Source organism: Penicillium samsonianum, assembly GCF_028829775.1.
Source record: "Penicillium samsonianum strain IBT 33392 chromosome Unknown utg000003l_segment0_segment0, whole genome shotgun sequence".
Taxonomy (NCBI): Eukaryota; Fungi; Ascomycota; class Eurotiomycetes; order Eurotiales; family Aspergillaceae; genus Penicillium; species Penicillium samsonianum.
In genome coordinates this window covers 6,242,107-6,268,003 of record NW_026643261.1, presented here as the reverse complement: position 1 = coordinate 6,268,003, position 25,897 = coordinate 6,242,107, and the positions used below count along the sequence as shown (strand labels likewise).

The following is a 25,897-nucleotide window of genomic DNA, read 5'->3' as shown; positions in this document are numbered from 1 at the left end:
CAATGGCCCCGAAACTATTCAAAGTCGTCATCGTCGGCGGCGGCCCTGTCGGTCTAACCGCCGCACACGCCCTTCACCATGCAGGCATTGACTTCGTGGTCCTTGAATCTAGGAACTCAGTAGTTTTGGATCAAGGTGCCAGTCTCGTTCTGTCTCCACCTAGTCTCAGAGTCATGCATCAGTTGGGGATTTTTGAGCGACTATCTGAGATAGGAGGGGAATTGCAACACACCCAATCAATGACGCAAGATGGATATCGATTTGTGAACTCTAAAGGTATTTTCGAAGTTATGAGGAAAAAGTAAGCCTTTCCCGCGCTACCTGTTGCCTTTTGTGATGAAGCGCCGTTCTACCCAGCGGTTCCCGTCTATTTGTGAAAGACAAGACTAACGGTATTCACCAACCAGCCACGGCTCCGCACCAGTCGCTTTTCACCGCGCCCAACTCATCGAGACTTTATTCGAGACTTTACCCACAACAGCCAAGGCCCGCTACCTTCTAAACAAGGAAGTAGCTTCCATTGACTCCAGCGAGACCGGCGTGCGGGTAACTTGCACCGACGGAAGCACATACGACGGAAGTATGGTGATAGGAGCAGACGGTGTACACAGCAAGACGCGCCGCTTAATGCGCGAGCAAGCGTTGAAAGAGAACCGCCAACGAGACTGGGACGAAGAAACACCCTTCCCGGCTCTGTATAGGTGCATGTGGTGCAGCTTTCCTCGGCCCGGCAACTGTGGACAGGCGACTGATACACAGTCCCGGGATATGTCGACCATGTTCTTAGCTGGCCGGGAGCGGGGGTGGATATTCCTTTATGAGCGATTACCTGAGTCGACGACCTCGCGAGTGAAATATACCGAGGAAGATCGAGCAGCGTTTGCGGCGAGATTTGCGGATTTCCCTGTGACCGAGAAATTGAAGGTCAAAGATGTGTACGCGACGCGACTTACTGAAGGAATGGCGAATTTGGAAGAAGGGATCCTCAAACATTGGAGTTGGGGACGGATTGTTTTGGCGGGCGATGCTTGTCATAAGTATACGCCTAATGCGGGGCGTGGGCTTAACAATGGGATTCAGGATGTGGTGGCTCTATGCAATGGACTTCATGAGATGCTTGATACGAGTTCTGAAGCTGATTTACCGGATCAACTCACCCTGGACAAGATGTTCGCAGAGTATCAGAACACCCGATCCGCTCCTGTCAAGGCTGATGGGAATCAGTCGTTTTACATCTCCCGCATGCATGCGTGGGCGAATCAGTTCTGTTACTTTATGAGTCGTTATGTCATGTCACAGGAGTGGTTGTTGACTTGGGCGCTGACCACACTCGCCAGCAAGCAGATTCGGAAATCGCTGGTTTTGAATTATATTCATGTCGACGAACCGTTTTTAGCATCGCTTGAGTGGGAATATCCATTGCGGCAGAAGGTGGAGTAGACACGAAGTTCAGTCAAGCCTGCCACTGCTGAACCATGTCTCAAATGGGCAAGAAAGCATATTCCTAGCTAGTAATTGCATCTAATCAAGCAACGTCATAGATCTATTAGGTACAAATATAATCCCCTCTTCAATGTGTGCCCTTTTGTTATACTCTTACGTTTAAATGAACCTGATCAACTTTTATAGAATCAAAGATGTAGGATAAGATGACCTCATTATAGATATACTTTGATTGGCTGATAAGCACATGGCTCGCTGGCTGTTGCCTCATTTAAGATAAGCATAAACATGCCATTCCCTCTACATATATAAATATCTAGTAGACCCGACGAAGATATAACACAAAAACACTCCAACTTGAGTATCCAGATAGATCCTACTTAATGCATCTTGCTATCCCTCCCCATCCTGTTCGAAATCCTGAAAAGGGCTTCAAAACACGCCCCAATGAGTCAGTCTCAACAAATGAGAACGAATCTATACAGACCTCTTCTGAAAGCTCGTTAAAAAGGTCATTTCGGAGATCCGTTATCAATGGTAAGTCATGCATGGGTCATTTCTCTACCCGCGCTTACAATATTACAGCCTTTGCTTCTCGCACCAGAACGTAACGACAGCGGTACCTGGCCAAACCAACATGGTCTTTGATTGATTGATTTCCTGTTTTTTTGTTATATATCGGGCCTGGTACCATACCCTATTCCTCCCTCACTCTTGTGGCCTTTTTATTGGTATCTGTTTCGACAAGTTGCTATTATGTTCCTATTTAAACTACGATCTTCTCTATTTCAAACAAGATCTATGTTCCACGATTAGTGATTGGTAGTGTTTCCATCTTCAATAATGAACTTACCTTCTCAATATATCGCAGGCTGACTAGAATCCCGTCCTCGTCCTCGAATTCACTTCCATCCTGGAAAATCGGACTGTCGGAGTCGAGGTAAGTCAAACAGTTAATGACTGTATCTGTATAGATTCTACCGACTATCCGGGGAAAGTGCGATTCAGCCAAGTCAATAAGAGTAGACTTGATTCCCGCTGCCACCTTCCGCTTGTTTTTGGCAGTCAACATATTCGTGATTAGAAGCGGAGGGGCTTTACAATCTCATACCACGACTTGCAGACCAACAAGCAGCCGGCTTCCTGTTTGCGAAGCTGATTGCTGCCTATAAAACGAATGTCCATGCATAGAATCTCGACTAGTATGTTTTGCAGTGTCATTGGAGGAATATGTTGAGAAGCAGAGAACTGTACACCGAGGTTCAGGAGAATCAAGACAAACAGTGCAAACAGCCCAAATTAGCGCTGGCCTGGCTATGTATACAGGCCAGCATATAACCCCCCTGTTTTATCTGTGTTCTCAAATCTTTGTCTGAAATTCCCTCTAATTCCATAGATTCAAAATCACGAATTTCTTCTACCAGAATGTTTTGGGTGCAATACAACACTTATTTATAACGACCAAGGCTTGATAATTATGAGTGGTGTATAGGCGATGTACAGACGGCTGACCTAGAACCCGGCCATTATTCCATCCATGCGTTGTTCTCAGTGCTCTCTCTCACCAACATTTTCCTCAAATTTCCTACTGCAAGTCCCGTTCTTTCCTCGACCCCCTTTTGCGAAGCTCAGGTAGAAATCAAAATATTTTTCTTGAAATGAGTTCTATCGATAAACACTGGACTTCATTCCAGAACATGAACACTGAGAGCGACCATGCGAAGAAGATACAAACAGTCCTCGAAACGGCAAATTTCACTCACCTCTGCTCTGAAGCCACCAAGATTCGCCAACGAGAAAAATCCTCAGATGTGCTGACCTGCTCTGTAAACACGGCAAAGTTCACCAGCGGAACATACAACCTTGTGGTTGCGCTGACCTTTTCGGACACAACTCAATGGATGGCGAGAATCATGCTGCCACAAGACTACGACGATGAAAATGTGGTGACATCACTTTTGAGTGAAATTGCTTCGATGAACTTTGTTCGCTCCAAAACGACCATACCTGTACCCCGCATCTTTGGGCACAATGTCACGAAGAATGACTTCGGCTATCCCTATTTGTTGATGGAAGCCCTCCCAGGAACCGTTCTAGAGAACCGAATGGCTCTCTCGATACCTGCTACGCATAAGAAGAAATTCGCTGCTCAACTGGCCCGCTATGTCTATGAACTGAGCACTCTCCGATTTAGCAAGATCGGTTGTCTCTCGTACTCCCAGTCCGGCGAGCTTGAAGTCTCACCACTCCAAATCTCAGGCTCTTGGGTCGAACCTTTGTCTACCTCGTTGGAATACTTCTATCGATTCCGCAAAGGCCAAACAAGGGAAATCCACGAAGAACACAAAGGCGAGGCAGACTGGGAAGCAGCGGCTTGGTTCCTTGAAAAATCGTTGACTTCTATGGTAACGGAAGAGCATTGATATGGCCCGTTCCCATTGTGTCATCTGGATTTTCACTACAACAATATGCTCGTTGATGAAGACTACAATATCACTGCTATTCTCGACTGGAGCAATGTCCAGACTGTGCCGCTAGAGCGTTTTGCCGTGACTCCGGAATTCATAGCCCCTCCTGCTGCACCAAAGGAGTATAAACAAGCGGTATTTGAATTCCGGGATATTTTTGTTGATGCGTTGGCAAGCATTGAACGGGAGAGCGGAGACTTGTCGTCTGATGGGGGAATGTCATTATCCCGTCTGTTTGCATCCCCTTTAACGGAGGTCGTGTTTCGATGTACTTGTAGCCCTGCACGGAGAGCTATTTTCGATGCCCAGCTCACCCTTCTTTTAACTTATGGCAGAGATGCCAAATGGGAAGATTTCAAGAAATTCTTCAATGAGCATTTGGCATAAGTTACATTATATGGCTTTATTACTCGATGGTAAAAGGATGTTACCACCTTCCTTGGACCTTGACTCGCCAGTTGGGGAAAGTGCATTGGCCGAATTTCAAAATAGGAAACTACAAGAATATCAGAGATGCTATATAGAATACTATGACTTATCTCTTTCTCGCCAGCCAGAAAATCAGAGGCCTACGCAAACCAGAATACCATAGAATAAGTAAAGGGTGTCAAAAACAACTGGTATTGATAGCTGTTGAAGCTGGCGAAAGCCGAATGCAAACTATTGACATCATATGCCGATAAATCACAATTCCCATGAGAGAATGCAACGATACATGACAATGGAATTCTTAAAGAAGGGTAGAAGGAGTAATATCCGGTGACAGGTTAGTTTGTTTCGCCCGATCAAGAACCGGGACTGTGACAGCGCCCTTGGCAGCGTCGGCTGCCTGATCACTGAAGGCCTCAGGATTGGGCGATGTGGCCGGTGTGCGTTCGCCCTTGCCCTGGCGCTGGATGAGGCCGTTGGTGATGCCGAGCACGGAGTCGACGATGACGGCGTCGATGCCTTCGGCGACTTGGTACTATACGGATAACATGGTAAGCCGGTTGTTTGGGATTTCTGGGGAGGTGAAAATGGAATGGAAAAAAAATACTTACGTCGACGTTGTTTCCGTCATTGTTGAGCGCTCCGTAAGAGACACACACAAGACCGGACTCCTTCACAATACGGACCAGCCGCGGGCAGAGGACTAGTGGTTCAGCCTGGGTGACAATTCCAAGGAGATTCCACCGCGAGGCGAACCGAACGGCCTCCTGCAAGCTGCTGGCGCGGATGTCACCTACCGGGGAGGCGCCCGCGTCGCTTAGGAAAAGGACGGGGATGGAAGGCTGCTTGAAAGACAACAGCAGACAGATATCCGGGTTGAAGCTGGAGAACAACATGTCGCGGCCGCCTCCCAGGTCGTAGACCGTTGTCAGGATAGTGTCGACGAAGGAATTCAGTTCTATTGCGTATGTGTCCATTTCTTCCTCCTCGCTCTCGTGGAGCATGGGATATTCTGGCGACCTTGGTTAGATCGACGGAATAGCTGTTCTTTAGGAAGCGTTAATAACTCACTTAGTTCGATGTTAAAACCAACAGGTTTCGGGATCTTCGTGAATAATTCCTCCAACGTGGCGAATGGTGCCTGGATGTGCTCGCCGCGGGTGTTGCCCTTGAATCCCTTCTTCTTGAAGTCGCGTGTGTGCTTGATCTTCTCGGTCAATTCGGCGGGGTCGTACTCGGAGCCGCCGACCGACATTGAGCGCTGGCGGGGACCAAGCTCAGATTCCTTGCCGTCGACTTTCACGGATCCGGGCAAGGCATGACGGTAACGTCCAACGCCCAACTCGAGGAATTGATCGAGTGTCATGGTATGGACGGGCGCATCGATACCCGTCTCGCTGACCAGGAAGTCGTGGTATATGACAGGCACGTGGTCTTTCGTGAGCTGTACATCGAACTCAACATATGAGGCGCCCAGATTGGCCGCAGCGATGAAGGACTCCACGGTATTTTCGCCCAACTGTAATGAATTGCGGCCGGCCATGTTCTTACCCAGCCCACGGTGTCCAATGACCATGGTTGAGCTCATCGAGCGCCAGTAGGTCTGGTTTCCAGCGATAGACATTTTCGGGTGCTTGAAGGGGGTGATGACGAGAAAGTTGAAAGTCACAGAACCAATCACCTCAAGGGTATTCGCGGCAACAATGGGAACAGTGGAATCACCTTTGAGGTTGATTCGGTGTGACCCCACAGTAGGTTTGATGCTAGAAAGCAGAGCGACACCCCGGCCAACGATCTTCTCCTTCGATCCTGCGTAGGTGGGGACAAGGTCGAAAAGTAGACGCACCTTGCTAGGATCGGTAGTGTGGAAGACAATTGGCTCGGTGGAGATATTGTCCTGCACGGGCAAGTCAATCACCTCCGGCTCACCGTGTGCACCGCTAGCTGTTATCACCATCGACAAAGACGTGTCAAGCTGGGTGACGTGTGCATTCTCCAGCGGAATGCGGTCGAGGCTGACAGTCTCAAGCGGCTTGCGCATGTCCATAGTTCCCAGACTGACCAAGATCATGCTCTCATCGGTGAGATACCTGTGTCCAAAGGTCTTAATAGGTTCAGTGGTCCGTACGCCGGAACCCCCAGAAGTTGGGCCTGGCGCATTCGACCGGCGATCAGTGAGGGACGACTGACTCGGAGGCGAGGAGGACTCGGAACCAGGAAGGGTTGGAGTAGACGACGAAAAATCGAGCTCAGTGGCAGGAGGGCCAGGGCTGACTTCTTCCAAGCACCGGGCAATGTCAAGATGGCCTCGAAGCGCCGCGTGCTCCTTAGCCGTCCAACCAGAGGAATCGAAACGCTCCACGTCTGCACCAGCGGAAACCAGCATTTTAGCCACACCCAAACATCCATCCACACAGGCAATGAAGAGCGGAGTCCAGCCATATGTGTTTTCGGCTAATTCTGTGTCTGCCTTCTGGTCGTCGCTGCCATCCAGCAGAATTTGTGCACACTCGTCATGGCAAAATCGGGCGGCAACATGCAATGCGGTTTCTCCCTGTTCATCCTGGTAATTGATATCCACGCCGGCATCCACCAGAAGCTGGACAATATCAATGAAGTTGGCCTTGGTCGCTAGTGCCAATACTGCACTAGACTTGGAGACCTGTTTTCTTATGATGCTCCGTTCCGGCGAGGGATCATTCTCCTTTTCGGCATCCAAGAGACACCGGGTTGTTTTTGGGTGGCCACCTACAACACTCAAATGGAGCGGGGCCGAGCCATCATTGTCCTGCCAGAGCGGACCGTCGATCCCATCACTGACATCGAACATGCCCCATTCTATGAGATGTTCAATGATCACTTCACACACGACCTTGAAACCATATTGTGCCGCGTAGTGCAATGGAGTGCGTCCAGAGAGGTCTTTGGCCATCAAAGACTCACGCTGATCAAGGCGCAGGGTGTCCAATAGGAACTGGAAGTGAGCAACAGCAGAATCATCACGAGCCAGCTGCTGGGGCATGTGCTCCTCTTTGACCACAGGACGCGGCGGTTGGAGGGTCGGAGGCGCCGCTGGCGTGATGAAGCGGGTAGTTTCCGGGGGAAGTTAAGCACCATCGACGCCGCTGGCTCGGAGTCAGTCGTGGGCTGCTCACGACCAATTGAGATGACCAGACGGTGGAGGCAGTTACGTCTGTTGATATCATCATCTTCTTCTAGGGTGTCTACCCGGGTCAGGAGAAGAGTCAGAACAGCCCGGGAACGATGAAGGATAGAGCGCTGGATCAGGGTTCTGAGGACCCTAGAATAAACCGTCTCTCCCGCTTCATCTGCGGTAGCCTTCAAGGTCTCGAGTAATTCGAGCAGGACATGAGTGTCATCTTTGCGCAGTGCGTCATCCACGGCAGTGACAATGCTGGTAGGGAGGTTGAGATAAGGCCGAGTTGAGCCACGCTTCAATGAAAGAGTAGAATGAGTGGAGCTTGCGTCATCGGACGCCTTGTCGTCCGCCTTGGACTGGTCGGTAATTATGGCCATCCAAGCATTAATGCGATCCTGAGACTGGAAGACGCGTTCATTGGAGGCGAACGGAGTGGGATCGACCTTGGTCTCTAGATAACGCTTCTGAGCCTGCGCACCCACCTTCTTGTCCAACTTTTTGGTGATCTTGACGAAGCCACGTCGATTGACTTCACCATACCATTGTAAGCGGCGCAAGTGGTACCGCAGATCCAAAAGTGCTTCGCGCAGGTCATGGCAATCCTCGGGCTCGAGAGCATGGCGACCCTCCATGGAATAACCATAGCGCTCCTCGAGCAGCTTCAAACGGCGGGCGAACTCGGAATATTTCTTGTTGTAGAAATAATCGACATCTTCAACATTTCGGTCGAGGTTATAGAAGAAACCTATAAGCACCAACACAAACGCCTGGTTAGAAGGGCGCTCAATGGTTTAAAAAATAATAAATTCAAGCCAATGAAGCACCAAACTTACCAGCCAAATCCGCATCTTGTCCCGCTTTGATCTGCTCAGCAGCAGACTTGATAAGCTTCTTCAGGGCCTTGTACTTGATGTAGGAGCCGCTCCACTCGGGAACCGTGAATTGCGACAAATTGCGGCCGAATTTCATACTGGCGAGACCAATAATTCCACTAGAATTCAGTTCACAGCCACAATCCTTTCAAAATCCACCACGCTTTATCTGCAATTTCCAACTGTGTTCGGGGTTTCCAATCGGAGGGAATTCGCGGCGAGTTCAACCTGAGTATCACGAGGAAGCGATCAGGTGAGCGGGCGAACGCAGGCAATGGAGGAAATGAGCCACGCCATTGAGATGTGTATGTGAGGGAATAGGGAGAAAGTGGGAAGGTAAAAGGGAGGTAGAAAGACAAACAAGACAAAGCTCAAAGGTGCAGCTTGACTGTACCTGTCTGAGAATGTCGGGGATATGGAAGGGATACTTTGCACACCTAGAGAGAGAGGATGAGGATAGGTCGAGAGGAGAAGAACTAAAGAGCGTGGGGCCAAGAAGTTGTGAAAGAAGGGAGCGCACAGGGGGTGTTCAGTTTAGAGGAAGGCGAACCGGTTAGAGGTGTGCGCGCTGGACTGAAGATGATTTGTCGACCCACGGGGGAGTTCTCCACGGTACAGTCTTATATATAAAATCCGCCAAGCTAACCTCGGAAGCGATGTACATCATATATTAAGGTACTCCGTACCTAGGTACTTTCCAGCGCTATATTTCAGATTTGCGGTGTGGCTTCCGGAAGCTCACGAAATTTTGTGGATTTTCTGTCCCACGTCATACGAATGAGAGAGGATCCCACCTGGCCCCCACATGCACCTCACGGGATCGGCATCTACTCATTGTCCGACCCCAGCTCCCCCAATTCAGAGAGGTGTTCTGTGACTTTCAAGAGACAAAGGGATCAAATAACTGGAATGTACGGAGTACATAGTAGTATCTAGGAATGTCGGTGAACTTCCTAGAAGCTTGAATGGTTGAAAGTTCAAAGAATGCAATACGGGGAGACCCCGTGACCTCCAGGGCTACGCTATAGAACTATAGAAGCGCCACAGGCTTGGTGACACTAGTTGGGAATCATATTGATAGTCAGGTGCTCAAGTCGGAAGCTGGGGGGTAAGACTGAGCCATTCATAATTCTAAGTCAAAATGCCAGCATGCAACCTATTGCACTCTGTGCGCCGAATTCCATAGATTGGACGCCTCCCTTGGGCGTCTTAAGAAAAAAAAGCAATCGCTAAATCCGTCGCTGTGCTCATGATCAGGAGATCATCTCAGAAACTCATTAAAAAAGCATGAAAAAAAATGAAAAAAAAAACCCCCAAAAACTCCACTGGATCAGCCAGTCCATCCCAAAGTCACATGCAAATGGAAAACGTAAAAAAAAAGAGTCTGCTCGAAGATGAAGGACATTGAACGGTCATGCGTGCTATTAAATCAGCGGCTTCAGAGCCTCTACCCCAGTCTGTAGCACCGCTTGGTTCTTTGTCTTCTTGAGACACGCAGTGAGAACATCAATTCCTCCTGCGGCACGAACGGCAGCTTTGGCGCGGGTTCCGATGTCACCTGTTGCGATGAGAGTGAAGTTGCGCACACAGACCACACCTCGGTGAACCAAGGCATCGTCATCCTCCTGGCACAACCCCAATAGCAGTTCAACTCCCCGTGGTCGGTCCAGGACAGCTGCTATGGCGGCATCGAATTCCGTCAACATCGCAAGAGCTCCGCCGGCAGCCCGTCGCGTCGGAGTGTCATCGGCATCAGTCAGAGCCAACAGAATGTGAAGGCGCTGGGCCGCTTGCTTGGAGCCATCCGCGAACTTGATAATACCAGACTCGCAGGTCATCAGGTTACAGACCAGTTCACAGGCAGCTCGTTGAACCCGAGCATTACTAGACAAAAGGAGATCTTCCACTGCAGACCAGCCTTCCCGGACCGTGAGTTCGGGTGCGGAGTCGTCATGTGGGTACGAAGCGAGGTTCGTCAGAGCTAGGAGACTTTCAAACACTGGGAGTAGGTCACGAGGTTGGTCCGCGGAGAACGAGGCAGTTTCGGGCGATGAAAGTAGAGAGAGAAGGGGACGGACAGCGGATGTAACCTGAGGAAATCCGGATGATGGGAAAACATGCGAAGGATCAACCGAGATGAGGATGCGAGCCAGCGCATGGGATGCGATGCGTGTCGTTTCGTTCGTCACGGGGCCAGAGCTACTCTGCTTCGGGGCTGCAAGGGCGAGTAAAAGCTTTACCGCGCCTTGCTGGGCCAGTGTTCCACGGGACTTTTGAGGCCTTGTCAAGGATTGTAGAATCTTTGCTGTGAGCTCATTGGTGGAAGGCAAGGAGATTCGTCCGCACTCAACGAGCAGAGTCATGATGCCTGCATCGATAACGGCGGCACAGCGTGCCAGGACAGCTTCCTCTTCATCTCGAATATCTATTTCTGGTGCTGCCTTCACCTTTCCGGTAGACGGGTCCGCGTAGTCCTTCAGTTGCGCCATCTTCTTTTGCTCTTCGGATAGGTTGGGTAAGAATTTGGTGAGGTTTAAAGCGACCATCAAGCCGCCATAAAGCACGGATGAGTCGCTGGTGTTTTGTTTCATAGCCGCAATAAAGTTTCGTAGGAAAACCGGATCATTGGCAAGTTGATCCTTGACGGACGGCTTCACCGAAGTATAAGCCAATCCTTCGATTGCGTGGGAGTTGTGTTCAACCTTTTGTTCAGACATCAGTCCCATGAATCGATGAACTAGTTCAGACTCGCTGTCTTGTTCCAAAACCTTACCGTTGCCAGTCGAGGGTTTCTCGGGCTCGGATGCCCGAATCTTTGCCAGGGCCACTGCGGCTAATTCCGAGCTGTCATCACTTCCATTGGTCAGGATATGTGACAACCATTCCCCAAATTTCTTTGAAACAATCTCGCGTGATGGACGATTAATGCAAGCCGCATTAAGAAGTTCCAACACGGGAAGTTCCACCTTCTTGCTCTTGGTCTCTCGCGATGTCATTGGGAGGAGGAAGGCCATGAACTCTTCCGACATGAAGAGATTTGCAGCTGCAGAGGGAGCCACGGGGAAGATGGCAGCCACCGCAGAGAAAGCAACGATGAGATCGTCGACACGGCCTTTGCCAAGAATGGACATGATCAATGTCAAAAGCTTCTTCTCGCCCGTCTCCTTGGCGACCTCGAGATATTTCGCAGTAGCCAAGGTCGCCTGGCTCCGTACTTCTAGGGGCAACCGATTGTCCAAGGATGAGAGGATCACTTCAAGCCCTTCATCGTCGATCAAATGTTCGAGTTCAACGGCGTGAACAGCGAGTAATCGAGTAATTCCCTTTAAAGAGCGACCATCGAGATCATGACCAGATTCCATCAACTTGGCAATGAAAAGCTGGAACAGTTCACTTTCGCAGTGGGATCGTGTTTCCTCCGATGTCCACACAGTGGGGTCCAACACCACCGTATCCAGACACACCGCTGCTCCATCACCCCGATCATATATCTCATCGAAGAATGCTGTGACAGAAGTCTGGAGCTGTGTAGAGAAGTACTGTCGGACACTTTGGTTCTGTCGCACCAACCCAGATATGATCTCATCCTGTGTCGTCGATAGAGAGTGCGGGCGCTGTGCGAGCAACAATTTGAGGCATTCCAAGGCGACAGTTTCCGGGGATTTCAGGCCATCGGTCCGGAGATAAATAGCAGCTTCTTTGCCCGCATGTTCATCATTCTGTGTGGTGTATCGGCGGCAAAGCTCGAGAAGCTGGTGACCGTCTTTGTCTTCGTGCTGAACCTTCAGGAAGGCGGCTTTCACTTGAGGATTTTCGGGGGCGATTGAAAGGGCTTCTCTGAGATTGCGGGAAGCAGCCTATTGAGTGAGCTGGATATCAGTATTCCGCTAGCTTACACTGAGGGGTAATTAGAAAGTAGATCACCTACCTCTCGGTGGCCCGCGTCGACCAGTTCGACAGCCTCTCGGGCCAGGTGTACAGCGCGTTCTTCGCCCGTTGCTTGAACCATTGCAGGGTTGCGCGAGAGAAGTCCAGAAATAAAGACACCAGTTGTGGTTCAATGTTGGAAGTTACAGTGAATGGGAGAAGCTTTTTTTTTTCCTGGGTGAGGGGAGGGCGGAGCGGAGAGAGAGAGAGAGCGATAAGGTGGGAACAGGACAACCGCTTTTTATGGGGAAAGGGAAAAAGGAGGTCTTGGAAGAAGAAAAATGTTAAAGAATATTATATTTTATTTTTGTTTCGGTTTGCCGCGTTGGCCTGTTTGAATTCCAAAAATGACACCATATACCTTTTTCCCCCGGTCCGTCTGAGATGTACATGGTAATATACCGGATCTTACAGTTCCACGCCGCATTTCCTTCACGAATCGCCATTATCAATTGGTCCGATAAGACACCAACCACATCGACGAACACCATCACGTTGTCGATAAGCATCCATATTGTACATGTATACATATGTGCTCAGCTTAGTCCTTTGGTTATTCTTGTGTTACAACCTCGGATGTCATCTTCCAAGATCTCCGAAGACATATGCGGACTCCGGTCTTGCCAGACTCCTATACATATGCTGTAGTACAATATAGAAAGGAATCTTGGAACCCACTAGAGACGTACATCACATACAATAGTTTCATCTTGGCGCGTTCAAGGGATATGCCAAGAGAGACCATGTCCTGTCTTTCAAATCAACCGAAAACAGAACACCTCTCAACAAATGATGCTCATAAATTCGAGGTACTTTCAGTCACCCAAGGCTTCACGGTGTGGGAGTCAATCTGATTGGAGTGTTGGCTCCCGGGCTAGGTTCCAAATTGCTTGTGAGTCAGTTGAAGATCCCGAAGATCTAAATCAGTGCTAGGATGTAAAACATATGAAATTCAAGGACGTGTATTGGAGATAGTTATAGTTAACTAGTTAGTTATAGTTATTGGAAACACATGGAGGAAACAGCCTGGAGCTATAGCAACTGTTATCACCCCGTGACTGGCTTATCGCTTCAAGATCCTCAACTGACAATGCCGCGTGCTGCTAGATAGAGCTTGGACTTCAAAAATACATCTGTCTGGCTGTATATGCAGTACCCTCGGGATTCCAGTCTAACCAGCCTGGCATCAGTCTGAGACAGCTCACAATAATGAACACCAGCCTCGACTGATCACTGACCCCTCATTTCAACACAATGAATTCCGTGGATGCTTCGGAGCATTATGAGTTAGGAGCTACGGGTCTGTATTCTCTGCTCTCTGCAAGAGGTGAACAACTAGCTAACTAGATCGCCATTTAGACCTCTCCCCATCCCTGCTCACCATAGTCATCGACACGAACCCACACGCCTGGGCCATCCTCGAAGACTCCCTCCCGCTCTCCAAAGCAATCGCCAACATCCTAGTCTTCATCAACGCCCACCTAGCCTGCAATTATGCCAATGAAGTCGCGGTGGTCGCATCGCACAGCCAAAAAGCAGCATGGCTCTACCCATCCCACAATGAGCCCCGAAAGCACTCCGCCGATCGCGACGGCGACGTCTCAATGAACGGCGCAAGCGACACCTCAACCCCGGAAACGAATAAATACCGCCCCTTCCGCATCGTCGAAGAACAAGTTACCCGCAACCTCAAAGAACTAATGGACTCGACGACCGGCGACGATCTACGCGGCAACATGTCCACGATGCTAGCGGGCGCGCTAACCCTCGCCCTGAGCCACACCAACCGACGCACGCTTGCCTGGGCGGAGGAGCACGGCGGCGCCAACGCCGAAGACGCAGCGGCCGATGGCAACAGCGGGGGTGGGAGCACATCCGCGAACCGATACTCAGCCTCGAACGAGGACGAGCGGCTGCAGAGCCGCATCTTGGTCATTTCTGTGAGCGGGTCTACCGACGCTGCACACCAGTATATCCCTGTCATGAACAGCATCTTTGCCTGCCAGCGCTTGAATATCCCCATCGATGTGTGCAAGCTGAGTGGCGATGCGGTCTTTTTGCAGCAGGCGTCTGATGCTACCAAGGGCGTTTATATGGCTCTCGCGGAGCCGCGAGGCTTGCTGCAGTATCTGATGATGGCTTTTTTGCCGGATCAGCGCTCGCGCCGCCATTTGGTTCTTCCTACGCGGGTGGATGTCGATTTCCGGGCTGCTTGCTTTTGTCATCGCCGTGTGGTTGATGTTGGCTTTGTGTGCTCCATTTGTCTCAGTATCTTCTGTGAGCCGCCTCCTGGTAGTGACTGCATGACTTGTGGCACGCATCTGGATATCGGAGATAATGCCAAGCCTGCTCTGTTGCCAAGGAAAAAGAAGAAGAAGAAGCGTGTTAATGGGGCATCCGGAACTGGGACGCCCATGTCGACGCCTACGCCGGGTCCTTGATATCTCTTCCACGGAAGATCATATCGTTAGGGGAAAAATAACCATATGGTGGGACCTGACTCTATCAAGTCCGGGCCGGCATTACTCCTGGAACACACACTCCCTTGATGCTACAAGCAACACTACATGTAGCTGGTTTACAAGGAAATAATTTGGGACAGCTCTCATTTTACTAGTGTGAAACGAATAGGTACACACAGGGAGGAACGCCGGGACTTGTTGAACATACTCTGATCACATTATTGGTGCCCGGTCTCAAAGGAGGAGACTGTCCAGGGACAGCGAGGAAGAGACATTGAAGCAATCGCTCGTCTTGTCATCCTGTCACCATGGAAGTGAAACACCGGTGTTGCAAGGCCAAGAAACACAAAGGGGGATTGGGTATACCAACGCAGACAACGCAAAGGGAAAGGGATGGACTGAAGCAGATACAGTTGGTTGTGGGCGAAAACTGCCTCGTCCATCGATGAGTAACAACAGACCAGAAATCGGCAGAGCAAAGAGGCTTCGCTGCAACCTAGTTGTAGTTCTCATCCAGGATGCATTGCAATTCTGATTAAATTATCCGTGTCAGCACTCACAGCTTATATCTTTAACTTGATGATAAAACTTACAATAATTTGGAAATCTGATTCGGCAACCTCCCTGGGCAATGTGTCCTCGCGAGCCTCGCGACATTAGACAAGACGGTCTGTTCGAATTGCTAGACATAGAGGCAATGGCCTGTGACATATGTTTAGCAACCAGCCTGCACAGCGACAATAATGAAAGACTCACGAAAGAATCGGTGTTGTGAGCAAAGTAGAGTTCGATGCCGGAATTGTTTTTCTTCACAATGACCACTCCGAGGGCCCCAAAGAGAATGCTGTTACTCACGGCAGTGTGTTCTAATAGACAAAAGCAAACAAGTGTTAGTGTTTGGAAAATCTCAGTAGTGAAATAAAAAGAAGTGAAATAAAAAGAAAAGAAAACGCACCGTTAAACTCCCTTTTCATCCACGACTTGAGGGCTTCTTCCTCCATCACCTGGGTAAAAACGCCGTTGTCGCCCATCTTCTGGCTGTAATACATCCTTTGCGCGCAGGTGCTTGCCGCCAGTGTTGAGGCGATGAGCTCTCCGGTCCCAGACGTAACGACTGCACATGTGGTTCCATCCGGATCAGTTGGGTCTTGCGGAATAATATGGGTGCCAATGCCAATTAGGGCAGCAGGTCCAATTCGACCTCGATGCTTCATGCCAATGCCACCAGAAGAAGATCCTGCTGCAATGTTTCCATACTTGTCAACGGCAATCGCGCCAACGGTATCTGTGATCGTATCCTCCTCGTCTTGTTCACTATCGGCGGCATCGGGGCTGCCATCCCGAGATGAGGATACAGGTGAGACAGGCCGCACAGGTAGACGCGAATTTGCGAGCTTGGCCTTTTTCTGAGTTTGATGTTCCAGAGACACTCCTGGGCGCCCCTTCACATCTGCGAGAAGGCTTGGATCGGATAGGATTCTAATTTCCTCGTCTGCTGCATGGGTGGCAGGATGAGCTACGGGTTGAACTGGTTGAGAAGCACGCTCGAGACGTTCAAGGCGAGCGTCAAGGGGAGTCATGGGACGGCGAATCCAGGGATCGATCACCTCGCTGCGGGTTTCATTTTCATAATCATCGACTTCTTGGGCCCATACCTGATAACGCTCTAGAGCGACGGGCGAGATCAAGGCTTCCTCGGGCATGATCACCATGCCATGCTCCCATGCAAAGTCCTTGGCACCTTCTCCGACCAAGAAGTTTGGGGGCACCCTTGACATGCCCATCTGCACATTGGACTTGTCATAAATCTTCCGAGCAAGCATGATCGGGTTCCTGATGTCTAGCAGGCTCACATATTAGGCAAGTCTTTATGAGAAAGAGACACAATAAACTTACTGGGCACAGCTCCAACCGCTCCACTTAGCCCGTGATGGTCGACAATCGAGGCATCGCCTTCAACCACCCCTTTTGCGTTTAAGTTGCTCCCAAACCCTGCATTTGTAATCGGGTTATCTTCAAGCACCATCAGGGCTGCTTCGACGGCGTCAATGGCGGTGCCACCACTCTTTAAGAATGCCATGGCCTTGAGCGCAGCTCTAATTCAATTCACTTGTTAGACTGTGTAACCATTGAATATACCAAAGACTGAGACTGACACTTCACAGGCCCTCAAATGCTTGTCCTCATTCTCGTGGCTGTGGAAGCCCGCTCCGGCATGAATGAATATGGCACAAACGCCATCATTCCCGGACGTTTGCGACATATCAAGAGACGACAAGTGCAATTTAGGGATCGACCACGGAATTGTGCACGATTGATCGAGGTATTAGGTTGGGATCAAAAAAGGATTCCTCGCATGAAATCTCGAATCTCGACGCAAGAGAAGCGTCGTCGATTGGGCCCAAATATCAAAGATGATATATCGAATCAGGTACGTTGGTAATACGCAGTTTGCCACGAGATCAGGCTGAAGTGAAGATATGAATGCGGCGCGTGAACTGGCAAATCTTGGACGCGTCTGTGATGCACTCGCAGATTGTTGATCAAAATGCGGTAGCTCTTTGTGAGTTCTGCACTTCAAATTGAAACGAGTGACCGCCTAATAAAGAACCACTGGAAACCAATGCTCTAATACTATGGCAGACTTCGGCACGGGGAGTGAAGCGAGAGAAGACAAGAGCCTACGGCGAGACCCTCCGTGTCGAGGTGAGAAAAGAATACACAAGATGCAGGGCAGCAAATACACGCCCCGCAAGCATCAGAAATGATAATGGTGGAATAATAAAAGACTGAGGAAGAAGGAGACTGTTAGGGATTGAAGATGTGCGAATGGTCAGTAAGAAAATATTGCAGATTTATGGAAGCTCTCATAGCACTGGTCGTTCTTGCCATTTTGGTCAAGTTTCACTTTTCAACTGAAAGTAGGCGGTAAAATAGGCATCACCAAGGCGGCATCTCTTAAGTGGTTGCTTGCTTTCTTATATACAAAGTAGGAGAGGCCTGAGGAGCTTTTGATACTTCCCGGCACATGATGTTGACGTGTGACCCTTAGGTAATCTGACCTCCGGGCACTGCATCTCCCCCCGCCTTGTCTGCCTGTCCTCTTGGTCTCTTGAAGTCAGGGCGATTTCGGCTACCAATTGAGATTCAGCCGATTCCCTAATTATTGCCTCGTTCTATACATCGCCTACTCTTCTTTCAACTCCTCATTGCATCGTGATCGTCCCCAAGCCAAACCACCCGCCATGGCGTCCCAAACCCCAGCCGTTGTCATGGACAAGTAAGTTCACAGCTGCAAGGATCAAAATAATATTCGGTGCTGACTCTATACTTTTCTCTAGCGGAACTGGCTATTCCAAGCTTGGTATGTGCTGTCTGTAGTGGTTAGGGAGCTCGCGATCACAGATTAGGCTGACATGCTACCTCCGCTATTCCAGGTTTCGCCGGTAACGACTCCCCCTCATTTGTATTTCCGACCGCAATTGCAACCAAGGCTGGTGCTGGAAGTGCTGGAAGCTCGGGAGGCCGGCCCCCAGTCGCAAACAAGCCCTCGTTCCTAGGCGCTGGCAGTGGTAGCTCCAACTTGTCTGCAAAGCGTGGCACGGAAGACCTGGATTTCTTTATCGGCGATGAAGCGCTGGCTGCGGGCAGTGGCCCAGGATATGGCGTTAACTATCCGATCCGACACGGACAGATCGAGAACTGGGACCACATGGAAAGATTCTGGTCGAACTCAATCTTCAAATATCTGCGCGTGGAGCCCGAGGACCACTACTTCCTACTCACCGAACCTGTAAGGCGACCGCGCATGCTGCCAGCGGGCTGTGTTTAACATGATGAGACCTGACATTTCTGTATTATAGCCTCTGAACCCTCCCGAGAACCGCGAGAACACCGCCGAAATCATGTTCGAGTCGTTCAACTGCGCCGGTCTTTACATTGCCGTGCAAGCAGTTCTCGCCCTTGCCGCATCATGGACATCCTCCAAGGTCACGGACCGATCCCTGACTGGAACTGTGATCGACTCGGGTGACGGTGTTACCCACGTTATCCCCGTCGCCGAGGGCTACGTCATCGGGTCCTCTATCAAGAGTATCCCGGTTGCCGGACGAGACATCACATATTTCGTGCAGAGCTTGCTACGTGACCGTGGAGAGCCCGACAGCAGCTTAAAGACAGCAGAGAAAGTGAAGGAAGAGTACTGTTACGTCAGCCCCGATATTGTCAAGGAGTTCGCACGTTACGACCGCGAGCCTGATCGCTTCCTGAAGCACACCGTCACTGCGCCGAACGGGCGGAGTGTAAACATCGACATTGGATACGAACGTTTCCTCGCCCCGGAGATCTTCTTCAACCCCGAAATCTACTCGTCCGACTTCCTCACCCCGCTTCCCAATGTTGTTGACGGCGTCATCCAGTCCTCCCCCATTGATGTCCGGAGAGGTCTCTATAAGAACATTGTGCTTTCTGGTGGTTCTACTCTGTACAAGGACTTTGGCCGTCGTCTACAGCGTGACATTCGTCACTTGGTGGATGCACGAATCCGTGCCTCCGAAGCCCGTAGCGGTGGCGCACGGAGTGGTGGTCTCGATGTCGCTGTTGTCACCCACAAGCGCCAGCGCCACGGCCCCCTGGTTCGGAGGCAGTCTGCTGGGCCAGACGCCTGAGTTCCGCAGCTACTGCCACACCAAGGCGGAGTATGACGAGATTGGTCCCAGCATTGTGCGGCGGTTTGCGCTGCTTGGTGGCCCGGGAAGCTCGTAGGGGGAAATGAGTGAACCTTATCATTAGATACTTGTCAATCGATGTAGCTCAGCCTTTTGTTCATAGTTCGTTGTTTTATCTCTTTTCTTTCTTCCTTCGGTGGTGCTCTCTATTTTCTTTTTACCCAAAACGGCTTGGTGCCGGTGTTCATCGGCATTTTCTACAGTGGACTCAAAGCCAATTTACAACGTAGAGCAAATTGGCAGTCTATAGCCTGAATAGCTTGAAACAAAATCCAAAATGAAAATGAAAATGTATTAAACAGCGTACATATCCACTATCGCGATCATGCTTTTTTGGACTTTCCTCCCAAAACGCCACAAGTATGCAATATCAGACAAATATATAGCCTACAGAGGATCTATTACTTTTCGGGCATTCCATCACTCAAACAGTCTCAGTCTGAGGGAAAGAGGTGCGGTTCAAAATAGCCACACCCTCCACATGACCGGTCTGAGGGAAGAAATCAAAGCCACGGACGCTCTCAATCTCATAGCGAACATTCTGCTTCTCATCACCCTGCACCATAACAGCAACGTCACGAGCCTGGGTATGGACGTTACAGCTGACATAGACAACACGACGCGGCTTGAAATCAAGCATCTGGCGCAAGAAGTCTTCTGAACAACCCTTGCGAGGCGGGTCGATAACCAACAATGTCTGATCTGCTGGGTATGGAACGTCCTTGAAGAGAGTGGCGGCGTCCGCAGCAGCGAAGCCTGTGTTGGGAAGGTTGTTTGCACGAGCATTCTCACGTGCTGAAACGATGGAATCGCCTCCAATATCGACACCAAGACTGGACTTGAACAATGGGGAGAGGGTAATTGTGAACAGGCCCGAGCCGGAATACGCGTCTAAGAGGTACTTGATTGGCTTTGCGTCTTGGTCGTTGCCTGCGGGAATGGCTTGCGAGCGGATGTACTCTGTGAAGCCGGACAAAATGGAGTTGTTGTTTTGGAAGAAGGCACCTGCTTTGTTGCTGAAGATATAGTCGTCGACGTACTCAAAGGACGTGGCGTTGTTGTCTGTGACGCAACGCTTTTCTTCAATGTAGTTTTCGCGCTCAATGCGGATCACATCGCCCGTGTCTGCGTTGGGAGTGGCGGGAATCCCGCCGACACTAGGAGCCTCTCCTTCGGCAATAGGCGCGGCATCTTTGGGAATTCGTGCAGTAGACTCCCGCATCAGGAGAGTGGCACCTCGCTTGTAAGAACGGATGTTCTCCGCAACTCGCTTCCTCTCACTGGTGAGTCCGCGACGCACAATATCTGTTCCCAGGGGACAATCTTCGATGTCCATATCCAGTCGTCGGTTCTTGTATGTGAATCCAATCGGGGGGACCTGCGGTTCTTCGCCGTCCTGCTTAGAACCTTTGCCGGCGCCACCATGTGCGAAATGAGGCGTGAGTTTTGTGCGATATCCAAATTGCATTGGCGAAGCAAAGGTTTCTCCAATGGTAGGAATAAGCTCTGGGATCAACCCAGAGAAATTGGCGTAGGCTTTCTCCACGATGCGCCGTTTGTGAGCAAGCTGGTCCTCGTAGGACATCATCTGAAGCTGACACCCCGAACACTCCCCGAAGTATTTGCATCCAATCAGCGCATCGTTTCTCTGAGGACCCGGTTCGATCACTTTGACAAAATCGGTCAAGCTGTATGACAATGGCTCGAAATGCTTGACCAACTTGACCCGCACGGTGTCTCCGGGGACCGTGAACGGAACAACATAGACATATTTCCCATTCTCGGCGAGCGCTAGACCATCGCCTGTTGAGGAAAGCTCGACAATCTTGACATCAATCTCGGTGAACTTCTCGGGGAGGGAGAAAGACTCGCTGTCGCCGTTGGTTTCAGCCTGCTCGGTCTCGTTGCGCTTGAGAAGTTGGTTGATGTCGCAAAGCAGAACCTCATCATGCCCACTGCTCTTGTTGTTCTTGTCGACCTTCGCCTTCTTGCGCTTGCCGTCGAAGTGTTTCTTGGGACCGTTCTGCATCATTGCGGGGACTGGCGCATTCGTTGAACGGCGTTGATAATATAATTTGGAGGCTGGCCGCACTTGAAGAGCCGTTATTGTCTGATAAGACAGAGAAGAAGTCAAGCGCCTAAGAGATGACCGTATTGCAAACATATAAGTTATGAAGCGACAGCGAAATAATTTCTGGAATGAAAATCATCAAATGGGAAATTTATTAGAAACGCATCTAACGCGTCGTTGATTGGTTGGAGACTGACCGCCCGCAAGAAAGAAATTCATCCCGACGCTTCACCTCCGACTGGCCTCTTTTGCCTTTGCGTCCCCCAATTGTCTCCGCATTTCGCCTTTTTCTTTATTTTTAAAGCTCTTAACCGGCCTACTGTTGGCTGGTGGGCTCATTGCACCGTCACTATGAACATCACACGGCCAGCACGATGCCTTTTATGCAGCTTCACCCGTGCTGCTGGCCCAAGCACGCGAGTCCCTCGACGCCAATTCCATCCTACTCCCGCGACTCTCTCGAACCGGAAACCCAAATTCCCTAATGTTAAGGCTCCTCGGGCGGAGGATTACAAGCCTTACACGGAAGAGCAGAAGGCTAAGCTCGCCAAGGAGTACTCAGAGGCCCAGATGGCCGCCATCGAAGCCGGCGAAGCCGCTATCGACCCGAAGGATCTGGCAGAACAGATGAACGAACGCAGTGATCCCATGGCATTCAAATACATCGACGACTTCTCGGTGATTGAACCCGGCGTTGATCGACACCAGCGCGCCCCGGAGTCGAACTCGGATTACAATTTCAAGCTGAAAACCGAGGACGATTTCGTGAAGGACTTCGGCCAGTTCATCGCCGAAATGCCTGATAATGCCACAGGTGGAGACTTCGTTCGGTTCGCGGATAACCTGCGCCTCACCCACGGCAAGGAGGAGAGCGAGCTGGCCCCGCACAGCGCACTTGTTCCGGATCTCTTCGGGCCCGGGGAGACCATCGATGAGCCCCGTGTGGAAGAGCGGAAGACAGCCGCCGAGAAGGGCGAGAAGGAGCGGTCAGCGGAGGCCGAGGAAATGACAGATGCCCTGAAGAGCTTGCTCCTGGCTACGGGCTACACGGAGAGCGAGGTTAAGGGCTTCCGCATTAAGACCCTTGTTTCACACAGCGTCACCAACCAGACTCGACTAGGAAAGGTCCGCCGTGCATACCGTCTTTCCGTTGCCGGTAACGCAAATGGTCTGCTGGGTATCGGTGAGGGCAAGTCCGATGAAGCCTCCGACGCAAAGACCCAGTCGCAATACCGTGCCATCCGAAACATGCAGCCCATTCCCCGCTACGAGAACCGAACCATCTATGGCGATGTCAAGGGCAAGGTGGGAGCCACAGAGTTGCAGCTGATGCACCGTCCACCGGGTATGTCTACTTTTATCACCAGGCACGTTCCTTGTTGCTAACAATAATAGGCTTCGGACTCCGTGTCCAATACCTCATCTACGAGATGTGCCGCGCTGCCGGCATTCACGATCTGTCCGCCCGAGTTGGTCGCTCAAGGAACCAGATGAACACGGTCAAGGCCGCCTACGAGGCGCTCATGAGCCAGCGTAACCCCGAGCAGGTTGCCCACGCACTCGGCAGGAAGATTGTCGATGTGCGCAAGGTGTACTACGCAGGGAAGATTTAGGGCCCCTCATGGCCTTGACTTGCTGTTTTGTCCCAGCGTGTATATAATGCTTCTCTTTTCCTTCCTCTTCTTCTTGTGTCTTTTGCATGTACTTCTATAAGTTGGTTGTTAAACATGACGGGTCATCAATTCTCCAGTATTCTGGGAGCTATTCACAGCATATCTGGAAAATCATATATCAACAAGGTTCTTTTGCATAAACACCATCTGATTCGCGCCAAAACGAAAACTTGGAACACCCCGGGTATAATACGCGAGTAAACAAAAAAAGGAACCATCAAACGCAATACACAATTTCCATGCCTTCCTCATTTATTGGAACGTCATGTCTCCCTCCCCCTCATATCCATGCTGGTACTCGTGGTCCTGGAAATGCCGATCCTCATTCTGCTGTTGTTGCTGTTGCTCTTCATTCTCATTCCAGATCTGCTGCTGCAAGACAATGCTATACACACTGGCCTTGAGCAGGGTGCATACAGTCGCAGTCTTGCGCTCAAGGAGACGAAGACCATCGAGGGGCATGGAGGCGGGGGAGCCGGCGAGGTCGGCGAGTTTATCGGATAGCTGCGCGCGAGGCATTGATCAGTAACCAGTATAACCAATATTTATAACTCATATAGTTTCCAATGGGACATTGCTTGGATACTTTCCCTGTGAAGAGATTGTCCCAGAAAGATAAGATCAAGGCTAACAAGGTCTTCTCCCACGTACCTGGTTGACATTCCGTAGCAATCGAGCATATTCTTCCAGCACTTCCTGCTCCAGATCTGAGACGAGAGGGTTATCGGACCCCAAGAGAGGGTTATTCGAGTGGCCCCGGCTGTGCGAGGCATCTGCGTCGCCCATTGATTGGGGGATTGGAGGGGTGGAGGTTTCTGCGGGGTCGACCTCGGCGTACGAGTAATCGTTGTCTGGGTCTTCGGGCGCGAAAGCGGACATTGTGGATGATCGGAATTATTTTTGCGGTGTTCTTGAATGTTGTGGGTGTTGAGCTGCGAAAGCTGTGACGGGTGAACGCTGTGTTGTCGTGTTTCGTGTTTTCTGGGGTTCCGCTGAGACGCGTTCATCAAGCTTCCGCTGAGATCCGAAATCTACTGGGGTGGGTTTTATGGCCTTAAAACTTATTTCAACGTCAGTCAATAGGTTACTATTGCATGTTCGAGGTTATGGCCATCTCTGTATGGGCTTATTTTCAAAAAAATTCCCTAAAAATCACGTCTGATGCCTATTTGAAACTTCCCAATAACACAGGCATCATAAAAGACGCATGTGCTATGAATACATAATGTTTGATTCCATGAATATGATCTAAAACCATAAAGGATTGTCTCATATTGTATACTATGAATACCTCAGCTGTGTTTCTTTTTATATCCGGCGGAAAAAAAAATTGTCTGACGCTGGTGTCTCAGTTCCTTGGTGCTGCGAAACCCCATTCGAGGGTTGAGATCACGCAGCTGGGAGGGCTAGGAGCAAGTCCACATCCTATTTTTAAAAGAAATGTGAGTTCTATTAGAAATTTGTTTTATGGGACTGTTGTACATAGGTCATCCTAGGAACGAAGTAAATACATTCTGATGGTGGGCAGAGTCTAGTACTTACTACAATTTAGGGTAGCATGCGTATCTATCAATTGCATTGAACAACTCCGTATTCGTATGGAGTACTCTACAGAGACCTCGGGAGCACTCATTTAGCCTACAATATGGATTCTAAATCTAGCTGCCTTCTTAGTGAAGAGCCAACCACACCCCATTATTAGACAGTTGCTCTCCCAGCCGCGGCAGCCTCTCCACGCGTTCTACCTCGGGGAAAGGGCCCCTTTTGAGAAAATACCACAGGCCCACCGCAAACTACTGTAACGGTGAATGTTGTGGTGCGCTATTCGCCCCTATTATTGCCTTCCCCATCTTGACAATTAAGGGAGAAAAAGAACTCCCTACAAAATCTATATTGGATATCTAGCAGACGTCCAATGGTGGGGAGCTCCGCTGGAGGTTGATGGTAACCAGTAACCTAGAAGCATTTAAGAAGCCCATCGAACGATTGGCTTGTTCCTGAAACACGATTGTTCTATTTCATCAAGCAATGATCACCATGTTGCATCATAGTGGTGCATATTACATATTCTGGAGGCCTAATATTGTCTAAACTGTTGGAAGAAAAGATAATCCGTTACATTGTGGGCACTAGCTGGGATTGCATTGGTTGTAGATATCCACATTGGAACTACAACATACAACATACGGAGTCCATACTCCGTACTCCGTACTTCTCCGTACTTGGCTGCAGGATCAGGAATGAAGCAGACGGGAGTCCGCCGCGATTCATTTTGTTTTCCACCTATCAACGATGATCCAATAGGAGAAAGAGGGGTTGACCTTTAATTGGCAGAACATTCCAACGGGCTAATCAAATTGGACGGAAGAAGCTTGAGGGACCAAGCTCGCAATGCGGCCCTAGCGACCCATTGTCGACTAGGATGCAAGCCTTCTCCAATCGACTGGGGCTAGTGGAGTGCTCGGGTGGGTCAAGTTAGCCATTTATATTTCTGCCTCAGGTTTGAGTTTACAACTGATATTTTCCAGATCATTTCCCTAATTGGTTGATATAGGCTAGTTTGACTTCGAGTCGCACGGTTGACTGCCAAAATTACAGATCCTTCACGAATAGGATTATCGTGAGTGAATTTGAAAACCCGTGTGAACTCAGAAATATTGTTGTG

At 50.1% G+C, this 25,897-nt stretch overlaps 12 protein-coding genes across 12 annotated transcripts; 6 read left to right on the top strand and 6 right to left on the bottom strand.

Moving 5' to 3' along the window:
- Positions 1 to 2: 2 nt before the first annotated feature.
- N7471_006052 (FAD-dependent oxidoreductase) lies at positions 3 to 1,440 on the top strand (the record flags this gene model as incomplete). The annotated part of the gene is made up of 2 exons (XM_057278771.1): positions 3 to 301; positions 408 to 1,440. 2 exons carry the CDS (start codon positions 3 to 5, stop codon positions 1,438 to 1,440), a joined length of 1,332 nt encoding a protein of 443 aa, XP_057138381.1.
- A 769-nt stretch (positions 1,441 to 2,209) lies between these two features.
- N7471_006051 (uncharacterized protein) lies at positions 2,210 to 2,515 on the bottom strand (the record flags this gene model as incomplete). Its single annotated transcript, XM_057278770.1, has 2 exons — positions 2,210 to 2,242; positions 2,297 to 2,515. The coding sequence occupies 2 exons, from the start codon at positions 2,513 to 2,515 to the stop codon at positions 2,210 to 2,212; spliced, it is 252 nt and encodes an 83-aa protein (XP_057138380.1).
- A 625-nt stretch (positions 2,516 to 3,140) lies between these two features.
- N7471_006050 (uncharacterized protein) lies at positions 3,141 to 3,866 on the top strand (the record flags this gene model as incomplete). The annotated part of the gene is made up of 1 exon (XM_057278769.1): positions 3,141 to 3,866. One exon carries the CDS (start codon positions 3,141 to 3,143, stop codon positions 3,864 to 3,866), a length of 726 nt encoding a protein of 241 aa, XP_057138379.1.
- A 45-nt stretch (positions 3,867 to 3,911) lies between these two features.
- Positions 3,912 to 4,298, top strand: N7471_006049 (uncharacterized protein; the record flags this gene model as incomplete). Its single annotated transcript, XM_057278768.1, has 1 exon — positions 3,912 to 4,298. The coding sequence occupies one exon, from the start codon at positions 3,912 to 3,914 to the stop codon at positions 4,296 to 4,298; it is 387 nt and encodes a 128-aa protein (XP_057138378.1).
- A 343-nt stretch (positions 4,299 to 4,641) lies between these two features.
- N7471_006048 (glycerophosphocholine phosphodiesterase) lies at positions 4,642 to 8,469 on the bottom strand (the record flags this gene model as incomplete). Its single annotated transcript, XM_057278767.1, has 5 exons — positions 4,642 to 4,875; positions 4,952 to 5,352; positions 5,412 to 7,412; positions 7,496 to 8,245; positions 8,334 to 8,469. The coding sequence occupies 5 exons, from the start codon at positions 8,467 to 8,469 to the stop codon at positions 4,642 to 4,644; spliced, it is 3,522 nt and encodes a 1,173-aa protein (XP_057138377.1).
- Positions 8,470 to 9,796: 1,327 nt separating this feature from the next.
- Positions 9,797 to 12,381, bottom strand: N7471_006047 (UNC45-central domain-containing protein; the record flags this gene model as incomplete). Its single annotated transcript, XM_057278766.1, has 2 exons — positions 9,797 to 12,229; positions 12,301 to 12,381. The coding sequence occupies 2 exons, from the start codon at positions 12,379 to 12,381 to the stop codon at positions 9,797 to 9,799; spliced, it is 2,514 nt and encodes an 837-aa protein (XP_057138376.1).
- Positions 12,382 to 13,553: 1,172 nt separating this feature from the next.
- N7471_006046 (TFIIH/NER complex subunit TFB4) lies at positions 13,554 to 14,740 on the top strand (the record flags this gene model as incomplete). The annotated part of the gene is made up of 2 exons (XM_057278765.1): positions 13,554 to 13,599; positions 13,659 to 14,740. 2 exons carry the CDS (start codon positions 13,554 to 13,556, stop codon positions 14,738 to 14,740), a joined length of 1,128 nt encoding a protein of 375 aa, XP_057138375.1.
- Positions 14,741 to 15,290: 550 nt separating this feature from the next.
- On the bottom strand, positions 15,291 to 17,024 carry N7471_006045 (threonine aspartase 1; the record flags this gene model as incomplete). Its single annotated transcript, XM_057278764.1, has 6 exons — positions 15,291 to 15,292; positions 15,355 to 15,463; positions 15,518 to 15,627; positions 15,717 to 16,601; positions 16,658 to 16,857; positions 16,918 to 17,024. Coding segments are annotated over 6 exons (1,413 nt in total).
- Positions 17,025 to 18,006: 982 nt separating this feature from the next.
- On the top strand, positions 18,007 to 19,428 carry N7471_006044 (actin-related protein 3; the record flags this gene model as incomplete). The annotated part of the gene is made up of 4 exons (XM_057278763.1): positions 18,007 to 18,041; positions 18,103 to 18,125; positions 18,199 to 18,554; positions 18,625 to 19,428. 4 exons carry the CDS (start codon positions 18,007 to 18,009, stop codon positions 19,426 to 19,428), a joined length of 1,218 nt encoding a protein of 405 aa, XP_057138373.1.
- Positions 19,429 to 19,912: 484 nt separating this feature from the next.
- Positions 19,913 to 21,520, bottom strand: N7471_006043 (tRNA (uracil(54)-C(5))-methyltransferase; the record flags this gene model as incomplete). The annotated part of the gene is made up of 1 exon (XM_057278762.1): positions 19,913 to 21,520. The coding sequence occupies one exon, from the start codon at positions 21,518 to 21,520 to the stop codon at positions 19,913 to 19,915; it is 1,608 nt and encodes a 535-aa protein (XP_057138372.1).
- A 390-nt stretch (positions 21,521 to 21,910) lies between these two features.
- N7471_006042 (mitochondrial 37S ribosomal protein uS5m) lies at positions 21,911 to 23,172 on the top strand (the record flags this gene model as incomplete). Its single annotated transcript, XM_057278761.1, has 2 exons — positions 21,911 to 22,904; positions 22,955 to 23,172. The coding sequence occupies 2 exons, from the start codon at positions 21,911 to 21,913 to the stop codon at positions 23,170 to 23,172; spliced, it is 1,212 nt and encodes a 403-aa protein (XP_057138371.1).
- Positions 23,173 to 23,484: 312 nt separating this feature from the next.
- Positions 23,485 to 24,111, bottom strand: N7471_006041 (DASH complex subunit DAD3 family protein; the record flags this gene model as incomplete). Its single annotated transcript, XM_057278760.1, has 2 exons — positions 23,485 to 23,736; positions 23,884 to 24,111. 2 exons carry the CDS (start codon positions 24,109 to 24,111, stop codon positions 23,485 to 23,487), a joined length of 480 nt encoding a protein of 159 aa, XP_057138370.1.
- Positions 24,112 to 25,897: the final 1,786 nt, after the last annotated feature.